At 49.8% G+C, this 14,985-nt stretch overlaps 5 protein-coding genes and 1 non-coding gene across 6 annotated transcripts; 4 read left to right on the forward strand and 2 right to left on the reverse strand.

Annotated features, from left to right (window-relative positions):
* The first annotated feature begins 653 nt into the window (after positions 1-653).
* Positions 654-2,578, forward strand: K460DRAFT_369030 (uncharacterized protein). The gene is made up of 4 exons (XM_040933882.1): positions 654-827; positions 881-1,063; positions 1,503-2,180; positions 2,238-2,578. The coding sequence occupies exons 1-4, from the start codon at positions 765-767 to the stop codon at positions 2,379-2,381; spliced, it is 1,068 nt and encodes a 355-aa protein (XP_040786727.1). The 5' UTR covers positions 654-764; the 3' UTR covers positions 2,382-2,578.
* An 859-nt stretch (positions 2,579-3,437) lies between these two features.
* K460DRAFT_357788 (uncharacterized protein) lies at positions 3,438-4,475 on the reverse strand (the record flags this gene model as incomplete). Its single annotated transcript, XM_040932062.1, has 3 exons — positions 3,438-4,092; positions 4,139-4,303; positions 4,357-4,475. The coding sequence occupies 3 exons, from the start codon at positions 4,473-4,475 to the stop codon at positions 3,438-3,440; spliced, it is 939 nt and encodes a 312-aa protein (XP_040786728.1).
* Positions 4,476-6,518: 2,043 nt separating this feature from the next.
* On the forward strand, positions 6,519-6,600 carry K460DRAFT_t50. Its single transcript has one exon. It is a non-coding gene; the product is annotated as a tRNA-Asp (tRNA).
* Positions 6,601-7,364: 764 nt separating this feature from the next.
* K460DRAFT_369033 (Malate/L-lactate dehydrogenase) lies at positions 7,365-9,068 on the forward strand. Its single transcript, XM_040933883.1, has one exon. The coding sequence runs from the start codon at positions 7,481-7,483 to the stop codon at positions 8,573-8,575; it is 1,095 nt and encodes a 364-aa protein (XP_040786729.1). The 5' UTR covers positions 7,365-7,480; the 3' UTR covers positions 8,576-9,068.
* A 64-nt stretch (positions 9,069-9,132) lies between these two features.
* Positions 9,133-11,474, forward strand: K460DRAFT_369035 (general substrate transporter). Its single transcript, XM_040933884.1, has 5 exons — positions 9,133-9,958; positions 10,008-10,445; positions 10,515-10,796; positions 10,861-10,984; positions 11,038-11,474. The coding sequence occupies exons 1-5, from the start codon at positions 9,534-9,536 to the stop codon at positions 11,347-11,349; spliced, it is 1,581 nt and encodes a 526-aa protein (XP_040786730.1). The 5' UTR covers positions 9,133-9,533; the 3' UTR covers positions 11,350-11,474.
* Positions 11,475-12,175: 701 nt separating this feature from the next.
* On the reverse strand, positions 12,176-13,676 carry K460DRAFT_433990 (NAD(P)-binding protein). The gene is made up of 4 exons (XM_040938374.1): positions 13,579-13,676; positions 13,096-13,531; positions 12,609-13,034; positions 12,176-12,563 (listed from the first exon to the last, which is right to left on the reverse strand). The coding sequence occupies exons 1-4, from the start codon at positions 13,626-13,628 to the stop codon at positions 12,372-12,374; spliced, it is 1,104 nt and encodes a 367-aa protein (XP_040786731.1). The 5' UTR covers positions 13,629-13,676; the 3' UTR covers positions 12,176-12,371.
* Between the last annotated feature and the right edge of the window lie 1,309 nt (positions 13,677-14,985).

Here is a 14,985-nt window from a genome sequence, read left to right on the forward strand (position 1 = left end):
TTGTTTTGATGAGGGCATTTGTTTGGCGAAGGCATAAGGGGGGGACAAAAGCAATCAGTATCCTCCACCTGATCCAAGCATTGCTCATAGTGGCCACCATATGTCGTGCTTTCGATGGTCGCCGTTCGAACCAACACGAAGTCCAGGTTTGCGCGAATATACAACAAACGACGTGAGGCAAACGTGTTTGGAGAGGGCTGAGGTTTGCTAGCGCGCGACGTACCGTCGGGCAATCGCAGCCAGACTAGCGCTAGCATCTTAGTGAGGGGCACCCCCGGGGCCTTCCGTTGTCGAAACTGCTATGACATCATGTTGATATCTCTTTCTATTGCAGCCAACCCGCTTTCATCGAGCCCAAAGTCTTTTTCCCGCGCCGAGGCAAGCAAAAACGAATTATCTGCATGTTCGGCGCGCCACGTCTCGCTTGGTACGGCTGGGGATCAGCTGTCACTCCCGCATTGCTACCGTCTGGTCCTTTGATTGAACCTTGCACAGAGCTGTTCTAGGTCCACTAGCACCACTAACTCGCATTACCGTGCGGGAAGGTTGAACAGGAATTGTGGAACTGCTTACGATCAGAAATGTTTGCTTGGGTCTGAGATCTATAAAAGTCTGCTAGTGTCCGTGTCCTTGCCAGGCAGTTGGTACGTTCAGTTTGAAATATACCTGAGCCCATCTTCCATCGACTGAGACTGACTTTGAGGATTCTTGAAATACAGATCCTTCGTCTCTATCCCTCGATTGTTAGCATCCACACCGCCAACATGTCGCAGAAACCCATCTTCGTAGCGACTCACCCCAGGGCCTGCTCGACGGCCTTTGAGCGGGTATGACCCCCAATCTTGTCTTTAGCTAATGCTAAGATCCTAATGTATTCCAGGTCTTTATGACCCGTCACAAAACGCTTCAATGCGTGCACGAGCCTTTTGGCGATGCCTACTACTTCGGTCCTGAGCGTCTTGCCGAAAGATACGAGAATGACCCAGAGGCGAGGAAAGAGAGCGGTTACGCCGAGAGCACATACAGATCCATCTTCGATCATATCGCGAGGGAAAACTCAGAGGTCGGTACTCCTGCTCTTCTATCAGAACATCACTTTTCCGCCTTTTTTTGTCTGGCCCTTCTCTGTTGTCGTTCAAAAGTACACACCCAATCAAGACTCTCCTACCGCATCCCCTCGTCTCACTTCGTCACTTTTGTGTCGCGTGGTCCAGCCACTACCACCACAGCCTGATGTTTATTCGTGGCTGTATTGCGCAAGACAGCAGCATTTCGATTCGTCAGAGGAAGCTTGTTGTGTGTATGCTCGAACATTTCTGGATCGCGATGAAAGTCATGTACTTTCTACGCCACATTAAATTCGGCGCTTTTTTACGTATATTCAGCGCCTGGTTACACCGCCCAATTCTCGAAAGGAGAGCTTTCATTGGATATCTATTTGTGTTTTCCTCGAAACCCATAATGAAAATCAACGAGGATGAACTTGTACTGACCTTCGATAGGGCAAACGTGCTTTCATCAAAGATATGGCACAATACTGGATACCTCCCAACGGTAAACCTGCAACAGTTGCTCCGTCGCTAGCCAACTACAGAAGTGGCGTCGGAACCGACACTACTGCTCTCTCGCCAGTCCAATCCAGGACCGGTAAGGAAGGACCACCGTACCCATACGATACCAAAGGCGAGCCAAATAACCCAACTGTCATTCCAGCCGACCTTCTGGCGACCTACCATTTCACCTTCCTGATCCGCCACCCAAAATACAGCATTCCTAGCTACTACCGCTGCACGATCCCTCCACTTGACAAGATGACTGGATTTTACAACTTCCGTCCTGATGAAGCCGGATACGAGGAGCTCCGCCAGCTATTCAACTACCTCCGCAGCGAGGGCCAGATTGGGCCGAAACTTGCTGGTCAAACCGATCCCAACGGACAGGCCGAAGTCAATGGCCACACGGGCGGCGTTGAGATCTGCGTCATCGATGCCGACGATCTGCTAGACAACCCGTCCGGCGTTATCGAGGCGTACTGCAAGAGTACGGGCATCAAGTGGGAGCCAGAGATGTTGATTTGGGACACCGAGGAAGATCAGAAGATTGCAAAGGAGGCGTTTGAGAAGTGGAAGGGCTTCCATGAGGATGCGCTTGATAGCGATAGGTTGAGGGCGAGGACACACGTACGTTGATTATTTTGAAAATGTGGGAGGTGGATACACTTACTAACCTCTTACTAGAAAAAAGCGCCAAAGAGCGACGAGGAGCTCTTCGGAGAGTGGACGGAGAAATACGGTGAAAAGGGCGCAAACGTCATCAGGGACACTGTCGCCGCTAACGTCGAGCATTACGAGTACTTGAAACAGTTTGCTATCAAGGTCTAGTTACCTGTTGACGCTGTCAAGAAATGACATGGTCGCGAAACCACAAACAAATGACCCGCGATGAGGATAAATTAAGCATGTAATATCTTTCCAAGTGGTACGATGAGTACCACTGTTCCCTTGGACTTTTTCTTTTACAATTACAAGATACCAACGAATGCACCCCCTAAATAGTAGAATCTCCAATTTTTCCAACATTATGACTAAGGAGAAAAGTGTCATTGTCGCGTTACTGTTTATCCGCAAGCTTACACTATATCGTTGTAGCCAGCCCCCATGTTACATCACATATTCCCGGGTACACAGCCACATCCTTCCTTCCTTCTCACCTCATAACCGTGCCTGTTCCACGTCAACGCCACATACAATCTTCTCACTGCACTTCAATCACAGTCGCACCGAACCCGTCGAACCCTCGCTTGTGCGCTAGCTGCGGAAGTTTGTCGGAACCTCGCACCTGCTCCTGCGTCAGACGCATACGTGCATGCGTTGCCTACAAAGTATATACGGCCTTTCCATGGTGAAGAAATAGGGGCGTTGGTTTCGTGTTCACGAAATGGAAACTAGTCCAGGGGCCTGCAAGGTGCGTCCTTCAGCCAGAGAGTGGAGTGGAGTGGAGTTGAGACTTGGGGGGCCACGGGTAGTTGATGATTGGGGGCTGCATAGGGCGCGAACAAACGAGATATGACGAAGGAACGTTGAAGTCCGTCACGTCAGGCCAAGTCATATCCCCAGGGGCGATTTCATCACTGAGTTTGCATGTCGATATCATGAGAACGAGCGAGAAACAAGGTCTTCATATAATGATAAGTTATCAATAGTTTCAATATGTAGTTTACATACTCAAATCCAGCACGAGCATACTAGAAAATCATCCAATATGTCCATCGCGCTGCATTACATCCATCCAGGGGTGCAAACCAAGATGCCAAGGTATCAAATGTGAAAACTCCAATAACAACAAGCCAAGAACACCGACGCTGCCCATGTGCGGAACACGAAACATTACGTATTTGCGAAGGAAAGAGAGAGATATATAGACGGTGTTTCGGTGGATCATGCACCGCCATGTTCGATTTCTCTCCTCCGCTCTTCCCGGCTTAGATTTCTCGAGTGGTTACTCCGCTGGCTAGTGCTCGATGGCCGGATCGTCGTCCGCCCGCGATGTTGCTGCCATTGTTGCCAGGCTTGCTGCTCACTGAGACTGTCCGGTCTGCTGTCTGCCCGATTGCGATTCCAGTCTGTATGTATTTGGCCTGGTGTGCCTACTAACTCCTGGCTGCGCGCGTGTCGTTCCTGCTCTTCTCTGTCTTCTGGCAGGTCTATCCTGAACGTAGTGCTGTTCGCGTCGGGGCTTGGCCGAGCATCTGCTTTCATGAGGAGCAAGGCCATTTGCTGATTTACGCGTTCGTCTTCGGTGATTGCGGCTTCGGGCACTTGTGGGGGTGTGCGAACGGCGGTCGGGTACATGTTCTGGATAAAGTTGCTGTAGTATGACTGTTCTGACCAAAGGTTTGCGCGCTCCCCTGCTTGCTCTCTCATCTTAACTATCCGGCGATTTGTCCAGAGGAGGAGTGCGCTGTAGAGCAGGGTCGCTGTGGTGCTGACTGCTGTGCCAGTAATTGCGGAGGTTTCCCAAACATAGGCGTGCGACAAGGAAAAGTTGTAGGCGATCGAGAGGAGACCGAAGGCAGAGGAGACGAGGGCGGGTCTAGCAGAGTTAGCAGCAATCTTGTGCGTTGGAAGTAGTGCCGTACAGGAAGACTCCCTCTGCCTGGAACAATTCATTGCGACATGCGAAGCAGAGTAGCGCCGTGAAGGAGTAGCCCGCTGTGAGGAGTGCGACAACGAAGACGGATAGCACTGCTTGGCTGATCTTCAGTTGTGCGTCTTTCGCGTAGAGGCCTGGTAGTATGAGGTATCTGGAGAGGATTAGCTGCTGTTCGTCTTGAGCTTCTTCAGCTGCGAGTCTCACCCTCCCAGTATCATCCACGACGCAACGAGTGCTATAAGGCGCCAATACCACGGCGTGCCCTCCCGTCGCTCATGTCGGTTCTCGCTGAGATCGATGTAGTTCTTGTTGCTAGAGCGCATTGGTTCGGTCGCGCCCTAGGCGGCGGGTGGTGCTCCTTCGCGATTCAGGTAGTGGCGTTGATGGCTCTAGCTCTCGCGCAGTGCCAGAGATCAGTTCTCAGTGACTCTCATGCAACGCGAAGCAATCGGGGTGAAACGAGTGACTGGCGAGGGCCCTTCTCGCAGTGTCTACCCACTATGTAGAGCGGCAGATGAGGCTCCCTTGCACCTTGCTGTTGGAGTCAGCCTGACGGGGTGCAGGTCGCTTCGGTACGTCGCAGGCCGAGGCAATCCCAGGCAATTACAAGGGCGACAACGAGCGACTCCGGGGTGTTATGGGTAGAGAATCAGAAGAGAGAACGGGGAACAGTGTAGGCCCAGGCTGAGTACAACGGTAGAGCCAACGTCCTCGTACATCGCTGAGGCGGAGGACGCCTCCGTCCAACTCAGCCACCAGATGTCCTGCTGAGAGCAAGGTGCTGCAACCCTGCCTACACCTGACCACTAACAACAGCAGCCCTGGAAGCCAATATTTTGCACTATCGAAGCTCAGGTCGTTTGTTCCTTGCGGACATGTCTGCACCAACACCAGCACCAACACCGACAGCTAGGCAACTCTATCAGCCTTAGTTTAGCACATGCTTTCCCCATCCCCGAGCCGCCGCCAGGGCATCCATCCCCAGATCCTAGTGTGGTTATCCGCCCCCGTCGCCCAGCCAAGACCTTCTCCGACCCCTCTCGTTTAACCCTCACCGCGCCGCATCTCACTAGGACGCAGCTTACCTCATGAGCCACCGCTTTTTCACTCCCCTCTGTTGCAACGCTACCGTCGAGGCGTCACATATGACTTCCAAAAGGAACCTTCGCCGTGTCAGACAAGTGACGTCGCTCGCTGCTTCCGCGCTTCAAGCCATTTTGTTCTCGCACTTGGGAACCGGTTCATGCTCATGCCTCTCTCTTACTTGCTGAAAGTTGTGTATTCTGCCTTAGGCTATTCTTCGGACTAACGTATAAGATACACGGGCCAAATCTAATTGATGCAGATACGGCCACAGCTCCACTCGGCTTCACCAGTGTCAAGGTTCTTCGTCCGCACAGCCACGCGTACCTGACGGTTTCCAGACGTGCCGCATGTGCACCGCCTCGTAGACTTGGGAGCTAAACGCTACATCGAAACTGGGCACCTCTCAAGGTTCCTGGCGTGCGATACTATGCTAGAGTGAAATTATAGAGTGCTCTTTCAATCATATTCGACTACTACATGTACAGTAGGACGTAGATTTTCTCATTAGTACTTCTATCAACACCTGTACTGCATGGCTTTAACGGTCGTTTTATCCCTACTGTTTCCCTAATTCCCTTCTGATAAGATAATAGCCTCCTTTGGCCAGGAGTTGCAACTTTACAATCATCTTGAGAGTCTCAAGTCTCAACTTTAACTCTGTCCATCGCCCATACCGCGAACCCGGTTTCGCTGCAGGCACCGGTCAACCGCTTCGCCTATCCCTGTCGTACACGCAGCCACAAAACACTTAATCAGTATCTTACTCATCTACACCTTTCGTACGATCGGCCTATCACGACGAGTTACTCACATTTACAAGTCCGAATTTACTTCTGAAACGTAATATCTGCCGCAAGCTACTGCTACATGCGGCGGAACTTGAAGTTGCGCGGGCATTGGTTGCGCGGAGTAGACGTTGTAGAACATCGTATACCTCCATGACAAATCAGACGCTTGAAGTCGCACTTCGAGTAAGGTGACAGATATATTTTCAGGATACAGATCTAGGTAGCGTAGATTCAATGTTAATAATGATGTTCACCGGTTTTACGTGGTTCTGCTGTGCTAGTCCCGTGACCTAAACCTAATCGAGTACATATGCTCCACCCGTTATAAAAATCTTCCACTTGAACCGTGCAAAGCGTCCCCCACTTACTGAGAGTGTATTTGGCGCTCCTTGATACGATCTCTGACGCTGCTAGAAAAAATGTAGAATTTATATTATCTAATTTGCAGAAATTCCATCAAAACCACCAAATCTCAACTCTTCGAGTTGGCTATCTCAGATCGTATAGTGGTCAGTATTTCGGCTTGTCATAACACAACACGCCGGAGGCCGGGGTTCGATTCCCCGTCTGAGAGTTACATTCTTTTTGCGTCGTCGTCCTCCATTTGATGGTCCAGTGACTTTTCTTCGCACAGAGGGGTGTGAGCCACCTTTTTTGCCTCAACACCCACCACGATCCTCGAAGCTTTACCAGGATATAGGCTGCTATTACTCGCGAGTGGACGGGACATTTTATCATTCAGATAGCCTGGGGATTACTGTTAGTATTTGTGGTGTAGATATACCTTCGCTAGTTACAGTGCACCATCAAGATCATCAGGCTACCTAAATGTACCCTAGGAAGCTGCCAACAATCTGGAGGCTTGTCTGAATTACTCTAGGCGCAGGAAGACTTTGTCCGGGATTTTATTGAAAAGCTACGGGTGCAGAGCATCTGGCGAGAGGGTTGCGACAAGGACAAGTTCATATCAACTTAATAGTCACTAACAAACACATCACAGTAGAATCCAAGTCATCCTGCAAAGTAGCCCTCGCTATCATTTTAGTTTATAACGATAATCGAGAAGATCACGGATCTATGAATTTCGCACTGAGCATGATATATTGGGTAGGCAAAATTTTGCTGTACGATGGAGGAAGTGTGCCTCAAAGTACACTAAGCAATTCAGCGTCAATAATTGATCTCGGGCTTGGGGGCGATATTTTGTTCTGAAGCAGCCATGTCCATCTAGAATAAGAGCTTATGGTGAGCGAGCGCCCTAGTAGTTTTCGGTTAGGCATGCGAGTAATCATCGACCCTGTTCGGCTTTCTCACCGTCACCTTGCAACACTTGTGCCGCCAACACCTAAAGTCAAGGTTTCCTCTCAATCCTTACATATTAATGCCTTCTACGCCCTCGAATTCAGTATCACCTACATCGCAATCACGCCATATCTTCTGAAAAGGTCGCCAAGATGACCGACCACCAATCAATGCAGCATGTCAGCGCTTCAGACGCGCGAGCATTCATAGAGAGAGTGCTAATCGGCAACGGAGTCCCGAAGGATAATTCATTTCTTGTTGCCAAGTGCCTTGTGGAAGCTGATCTACGCGGTGTCGACACCCATGGGATGAACAGAATCCCAAGCTACATGGCACGCATAAGAGAAGGTGTACTGGATCCACGAGCATCACCGACTCTGCGCCGGATTACACCTGCTGTTGCCCAGGTCGATGGCCATAACGGCTTTGGTTTCCTTGCAGCACATAAGGGCATGGCTGCAGCAATCGATATGGCAAACGAGATCGGCATTGGCATGGTGTCAGTCAAACATTCAAATCACTTCGGAATGTCGGCATGGGTAGTTCAACAAGCGCTCGATGCAGGGATGATGAGCCTGGTATTCACAAACTCTTCCCCAGCTCTCCCCGTGTGGGGAGGAAAGTCAAAGCTTATGGGGGTGTCGCCCATCGCCTGTGGAGCTCCAGCAGGCAAGAGCGGCTGTCCGTTTATTGTGGACATGGCGCCGTCAGTCGCCGCGCGTGGCAAGATCTATAAAGCCCTGCGCAGGGGAGAGAAGATACCAGAGGATTGGGCACTTGACAAGGATGGAAACAGGACAGATGAACCTGCCAAGGCACTTGAAGGTGTCATGCTTCCCATGGGTGGGCCCAAAGGTTCCGCGCTCGCTATAATGATGGATGTTTTCTCAGGAGTCTTGTCAGGCAGTGCGTTCGCGGGTCATGTCACCAACCCGTACGATCCCTCAAAGCCAGCCGACGTAGGCCACTTTCTCGTCGCTATCAAGCCAGATCTGTTCATGAGCATCGACGACTTCAGAGAGAGGATGGACTACCTCTACTTACGCGTTGTTACGTCCAATAAGATGGCGGGCGTTGACCGCATCTATTTTCCTGGCGAGATTGAAGACCTCAACAAAGTGAGACGCCTAAGGGACGGTATACCGCTTGTAGAAGCCGAAGTTCAAGCGTTGAACAAGGAAGCAGATCGCGTTGGAGCCGCATCTCTCATTACCCTGCCGCCTCATCCGCTAAAGTCGCATTTGTAGATTAAATGCAACCCCAGGCCTCAATGTGTACCTGTTCGGTGTCAAATCTACCGGCGAATTGCCTCGTGACGGGTGGGCTCAACACCGTCGTTTTGTGGTCCCGGTTCGTCGCGACTTGTTGGCCAATGAGTGGACGCTTATTGACGCGGTCCTTCATCGGGACGATTACAGTCGGTGCGAGTTAAGCGTTTCCGACAGCTCTTGGAGTGCCAAGGGGAGGCTTGCCAGGATTGGTGCGGGGTGGACAGTCTTCGAACGACTCAGAGTGTGGAGGAACATGTGTCACCGAATTCTTATTCGTCGCTTTCCCCGATACTAAGCTCCATATGTAAGGAAGCTTCTCCACCTAAGCATGCAAAGCTTCCTGCCACCAAACTGGGCATGTAACATCGGTCGACTGCTGTCACGTAGCCTGACAGCGGCGCATACAGCCGTTCGGCTTTTTACCGGTTTGCCTTGATCAGCGGCTTGCTTACCTGAACGAGACAACGGCAACGACCTTGACACACCAATGGCGGGTGTAATTACCAGACCTAGACATCTTCACAGTTGTGGAAGGTGTCGTGGTGCGGCATATGAATCGCTTTTTTACGTGAGATCGACATGTGTGGGATCGAGGGCGGCGTGACACCTCCCGCAAATTGTATCTCCGCATGTTGCACCCCGCATTCGGTGCTCATAGTATAAGAAGCATTCGCACATCTGTAGTCGCGAGGTGTTCTTAACCGCCCCCCCGCATCGATTGGACTGGTCGAATTCCTACGTTGTATATAGCGCTGATCGAGTGCTGACTTCCGACTCTACATAACCGCCCAACATGTGGAACCCATGGCGTGAGAACTTGAAGGACACGCCCAAGGAGTCGCTCAACTGGCGTCTCTGGTTTGGTGTCTTTGGTAACACTTGAGCCAAATCCAATCTACGCTCAGACTAATTTTTCTTTTTAGTCTTCGGTCTCATGGGCGCTGCTCGAGGTATCGACGAAGGCCTAATCGGTACAACCGCAGAACTTGAACCGTTCAAGCTGAAGTTTGGCCTCGAGGATCCGAATAAATCCAAGCATGAAAAGGCAGAACTCCTGTCAAACATCACGTCAATGGTGCAGATGGGCTCTATCCTTGGAGCCTTGATAGCCTTCTTCATCACAGATCGCATTGGTCGCCTTTGGGCGACGCGACAGCTCTGTGTAGTATGGGTTATCGGAATCTCCATCTTTCTTGCGAGCTCTGCAACTGGATCTGTTGGGCAAATCTATGCTGGCAGATTCATCGCTGGTGTTGGAATTGGACAGACGACTGTTGTCGCGCCAACTTATCTTGCTGAAACTGCTCCAAGGGCTATCCGTGGTCTTTGTGTCTGCGCTTTCGCTGGAGCAGTCTATATGTATGTACACCAACGCGGTCCTGGTTCACTTAACTAATGGTGTTGTTAGCGGTATCATGCTTGCCTACTTCGCATCCTGGGGCTCGTCCATCCACATCTCCTCACACACTGACGCGCAGTGGCTGGTACCCAATAGCATGCACTTGATGTTTGCCGTATTGATATTCACCCTTTCTTTTTTCAGTCGCGAGAGTCCGCGATGGCTGATCAAAGTTGGCCGCCACGAGGAAGCACTTGACAACCTTTCGCGCCTTCGCCAGCTACCTGCCGACCACCCGTATGTCACGTCCGAGATCGTTGATATCAACGACCAGCTCAACCGTGAGCGGGAAGCAACAATGGGAACGTCCTGGCTCGGCCCAATCCGGGAGCTTTTTTCGAGCAAGGCCAACCTTTATCGCATCCAGCTCTCTATCATGTCACAGCTGCTGTCACAGTGGTCGGGCTCGAATAGCATAACTGTATACGCGCCGCAGTACTTCGCGATGTAAGAAAACCCCATATCTCGTTGTCTGTATATAAAAAAAAGAGACATGCGCTAAAATTTGCAACTTAGGATGGGAACCACCGGCCAAAAGGAGAAGCTCTTTGCAACGGCCATCTTCGGTGTCGTCAAGTTCGTTTCCAGCATGATATGCGCCCTCTTTCTTATAGACTTCATCGGTCGCAAGCGTTCACTGTCTGCCGGTATCTCGATTCAACTTTTCGCCATGCTGTATATGGCCATCTTTTTGCTGGTGGATAACAAGGTTTCTGATAAGAGTATACCGCAGACTCCTAGTCAGAAGCGAGCGGCAATGGGCGCCATTGTGATGATATATTTCAGCGGATTTGGCTGGTAAGATGAACCAGATACAAACCGTATGTGGAATATACACTAACTTCGTATCTCCAATATTCAGGGCGCTTGGCTGGAACAGTATACAGTACCTGATCAACTCCGAGATTTATCCTCTTAGACTAAGAGCCTTGGGTGGCAGTATTGCCATGACGTTCCATTTCGTCAACCAGTATGGTAATAGCAAGGTAAACTTCCCAAGGTATTCTCCATCATTCTCGCAACTGCTAACCCCGTATAGGCTGTGCCCATCATGTTCCTTGCCATGACCCACGGCGGTACGATGATGTTCTTCTCGTGTGTGACTGCGATCGGCCTCGTATGGGTGTATTTCTTCCTCCCAGAAACGACCGGAAAGTCTCTCGAAGCCATGGACGAGATGTTCAGCTTACCATGGCATCTAATCGGTCGCAAGGGCGCGGAGCTCACGAGAGGAAGTGGTGGCATATCTGAGGTTTTGGACCATGCAGGCGAGAAGGCGGCTACGGTTGAGATGGAACATGCTGAGCATGCTACTGGTGGAACTCAGAACCAGAGAACGGAAAAGGTCTGAGCTGTACCGAACTTGTATTGGAGAACATCGGTGATGATCGCACGCACGGCGACGTTACATAGACAATAGGAACACACTTCTTGCGAAGTTAAGAGATCTATTCGTCACCTCGCTCATAAATGGACTTTACCCTTTTATACGTCTCCCATGTCTCACTGGCACTAACGGAACAAACCTACGTGCCAACGCCACAAACCCCAACAAACTGCTCACCCATTGAAACCCAACCGTTCTATACATACTCTGCGTAGCAAACGGTAGGAAAGCTGCCATGAAGTTCTCCAGGAACACTATTCCTGCGACAACACTAGCAGCGCACTTCGCATATGCATCGACAACATACGTTGTTACCGTAGTGCTACAAAGCAGGCCAAAGCTGAAAAAGCGAGTAAGATAGATGGCACGACTCAGGGTTCAGGAGTAGTATGATGTCCAGGTGAAGTAGAGCAGCCCATCTGCTAGACCGATGAAAGAGGCAGGCATGCTGAGATAGAGGCATGCTTCTAGGATGGGCTAACTGGATAGTTCTATATCGTGTCGTGGAGAGGAAGTAAATTCGATCCTGCACTAGTAACACGGTGAGGCCTATAACCTGTACTATAACAATAGCAGATTGTACAATTCCTGTACCGAAGAATGTCCTGTCATACAGGTCAGAGTATACCTGTGCAATAGATTGCGTGAACATGAATGCGGACCGCATATCTAGAATGGCAGCCTCGGGAATGTGTTTGAAGGCAATAGTGACATCACAGGCAAGAGCCGCTAAATTCGTTCTGGCGTACCTAGGTAGTTATCACGACTCATTTTGAAACGAGGATTTGAACACTAATACATCTTCAAGCTACTGTAACTAACTGACCCTCTAGAATTATCAGACTTCATGTCTGATGTACGAGGAAGAGAAGTGTTGCCTGAAATCCCACAACCCGTTTAGGCAAATATTGACTATAGCCACGATCGATTGTCATCTCTCTTGCGACCAGCTCGCCATGCCATGTGATCCTCAATACCCTGGTATTTTACACATAGTTCTCTCGTGTGCCCTGTCTCGCGCTCCGGTAAACTGCCTCAATCATCTTGTGTCGAAGCAACGCGTCCTCAAAGGTTACAACACCGTGGCCCTTGTCCAAGCCAATACCAGCCAATGCGTCCCAGGCCTTGCCGACATTATAAGAGAAAGCGGACCCATCTTCAACCTGGATTTCTTCGAGCTCCTCTTCCCCTCCTGACTGCTGGCTATATAGAACGGCGTTTACATCTTTCTGCGCCGCTAGCTTGATGGTAGGCTGGTACATTTGAACGTGGCCTCCCATCTTACCACCCTCGAGCACGAGCGAGCCTTCTGTGCCATTGATCTCCCAGTGAAAATTGCGGTTGGTGCGCGACTGGGAAGGGGCGTAGGTAACCGATACGATGCCACCGCCGTTTTCCAGAAGACCGGTCATGCTAACATGATCATGTGCAGCCTTTTTCACCTTTCCATTAGGATTTCCATCTTTGTCCACAAGCTCAAGCTCAGGGCGAAGATTCGCGAGCGTGGCTGAGATGTCCTTAATCTCGCCTAGGACGTAGCACAGCGCGTCTACGGCATGGCCAAATGGAATGGTAACCAAGTTTGCGCCAGCTTCGATGGGCAATCCATATAGAAAGCCTTCTGTGACCTTAGGACCAAATATAATGCCCTGATTAGAATACATAATCAGCGAGAGGTTTAACGCGGTTTATAACGAAAGTTGAACCTACATGGCCGTACATTGTCGTGCCCAAGATCCTACCCAAAGTACCGGAAGCGACAATTTCCTTTGCCTTGATGATAGCTGGGCTCTGGCGCGCTTGCAAGCCAACCAACGTTCGTACCCCCTTCTCTTTCGCTAGCTGCACGAGCTCCTCGGCTTCGGCGAGATTACGAGCAAGTGGCCATTCGCAGAACACGTCCTTGCCGGCTTCGAGAGCGGGACGTATGAGGTCGTAGTGCTGGGGTACTTTGACACTGACAGCAACAATATCCACATTTGGGTCCGATGCAATTGCGGAGGGGTTGTCGTAAGTTGCAACTTCGTTTAAGGAGTACTCCTTCGCAGCCGCATCAGCAGAGGCTTTCGAGTTATTCTGGAGAGCCGTAATCTTATAGAGAGGAGATGATTTCAAATAGCTGAGATGGGACATGGAGGCCCAGGAGCTATGTTGACTGTCAGCGATTCCTGCAATTGTTCAAATCGTACTCACCCTTTTGCGGAAAGGCCAATTAGCCCGATTCGTTTCTGAGATTCTGTCATGGTGAAAATTGCGTGGCTGATTGATTCTTGCGGTGAGGAAGCGATTTGATGGAGCTCTATGATTGTCCTCGAACTAGGAACTGCTTATAGTACTTATATCCTCGACTAAAGGTGCACGGTCCTTGAGATTTGTAAGTCTGAATTTTGGGCATATCTGAGAAATTGTGTATTACCTGAGGATGACGCAACTTCTATGCTGAAAAACGTTGTTCTTGTTTGTGGTAATATGTCCTCCGTTTTTCGACCGAACCTAAAGCCTGCAGATAAGCCCAAGTTGAGGCCTACCCCAATTACATAAAATGCCACCTATAAAAGATCAGCAGAGGGAGGCCTGGATATTTTTGCACGTATGATTTTTGGGTCAGTTATTTACTGATGCAGTGACCTAGGGATGGACTCTAGAATTTCTGACAACTTCTGACATTTTCTGACATTTTCTGACATTTTCTGACATTTTCTGACATTTTCTGACATCTCCTATCATTTTGCTAACATCACTGCTGTTTCTAATATAGCCTCCAGCTATTCTTTAAGCAATTAGTGGTCTTGCTGCACAACGCAAGTCGAGTGCTAATGTTTTCCTAAAGCCGGCTATTACTATACCTTAAGCCTCGTAGAGATTGAATATACCTAGGGTATGTGAAAGGCTAAACCTCGTTAGATGACTGCTCTACAGGTGCACTTGGTTCATCATTTCGCGCGCATCTGTATAAATGTTTGCTCACAAAGTTCGTACACCTCATACCCTATTATCTCAATACGAATTTTTTCAACCGAGGGGAAAAGATAAATGGGCTTGGGTCTTACTATTCTAGCAATCACATTGAACTATCATCTCGTCCTTCACATTCCGCGGGCACGACTCAACTTAAGTCACCCCGCAATTGCTCCATGCAGTTGTGATTGGTAAGCTGAAATAGTACTAGCGTGACTCGAGATCTCTATCGGCCCGGTGGAGTACATCGTAGACGCACATGGGCTAAGACTCAGCTTCAAACAGCAAATTGTATGGGTAAATTTAACACTTCACAACTTACAGCGTACTCGATATATGAACTATCTTAAGCATCAGCGCCGGTACCAGGAAAGAGCGTTTCATACCAAGGCTAAGCACACATTGCCCGGCTCATGATTACGGGCTTCCACCTCGCGCAGCTTTGCAAGAGTACCTCCCGAGACTCGTGAAGCACTAAATAATACTCATAGATAGATTACCACAGGAACGCGGCCAGAAGGCGCTGTGATGCCTGGTCGACTTGATTGTCAACACACCTACTTGTTCCATTCACTCAGGTATGTTTTTAATTCTCCATTATTGATTGTACTAACTTATATAGATCCACAGGTTCCATCTAAG

Source organism: Cucurbitaria berberidis, assembly GCF_010015615.1.
Source record: "Cucurbitaria berberidis CBS 394.84 unplaced genomic scaffold K460scaffold_4, whole genome shotgun sequence".
NCBI lineage: Eukaryota > Fungi > Ascomycota > Dothideomycetes > Pleosporales > Cucurbitariaceae > Cucurbitaria > Cucurbitaria berberidis.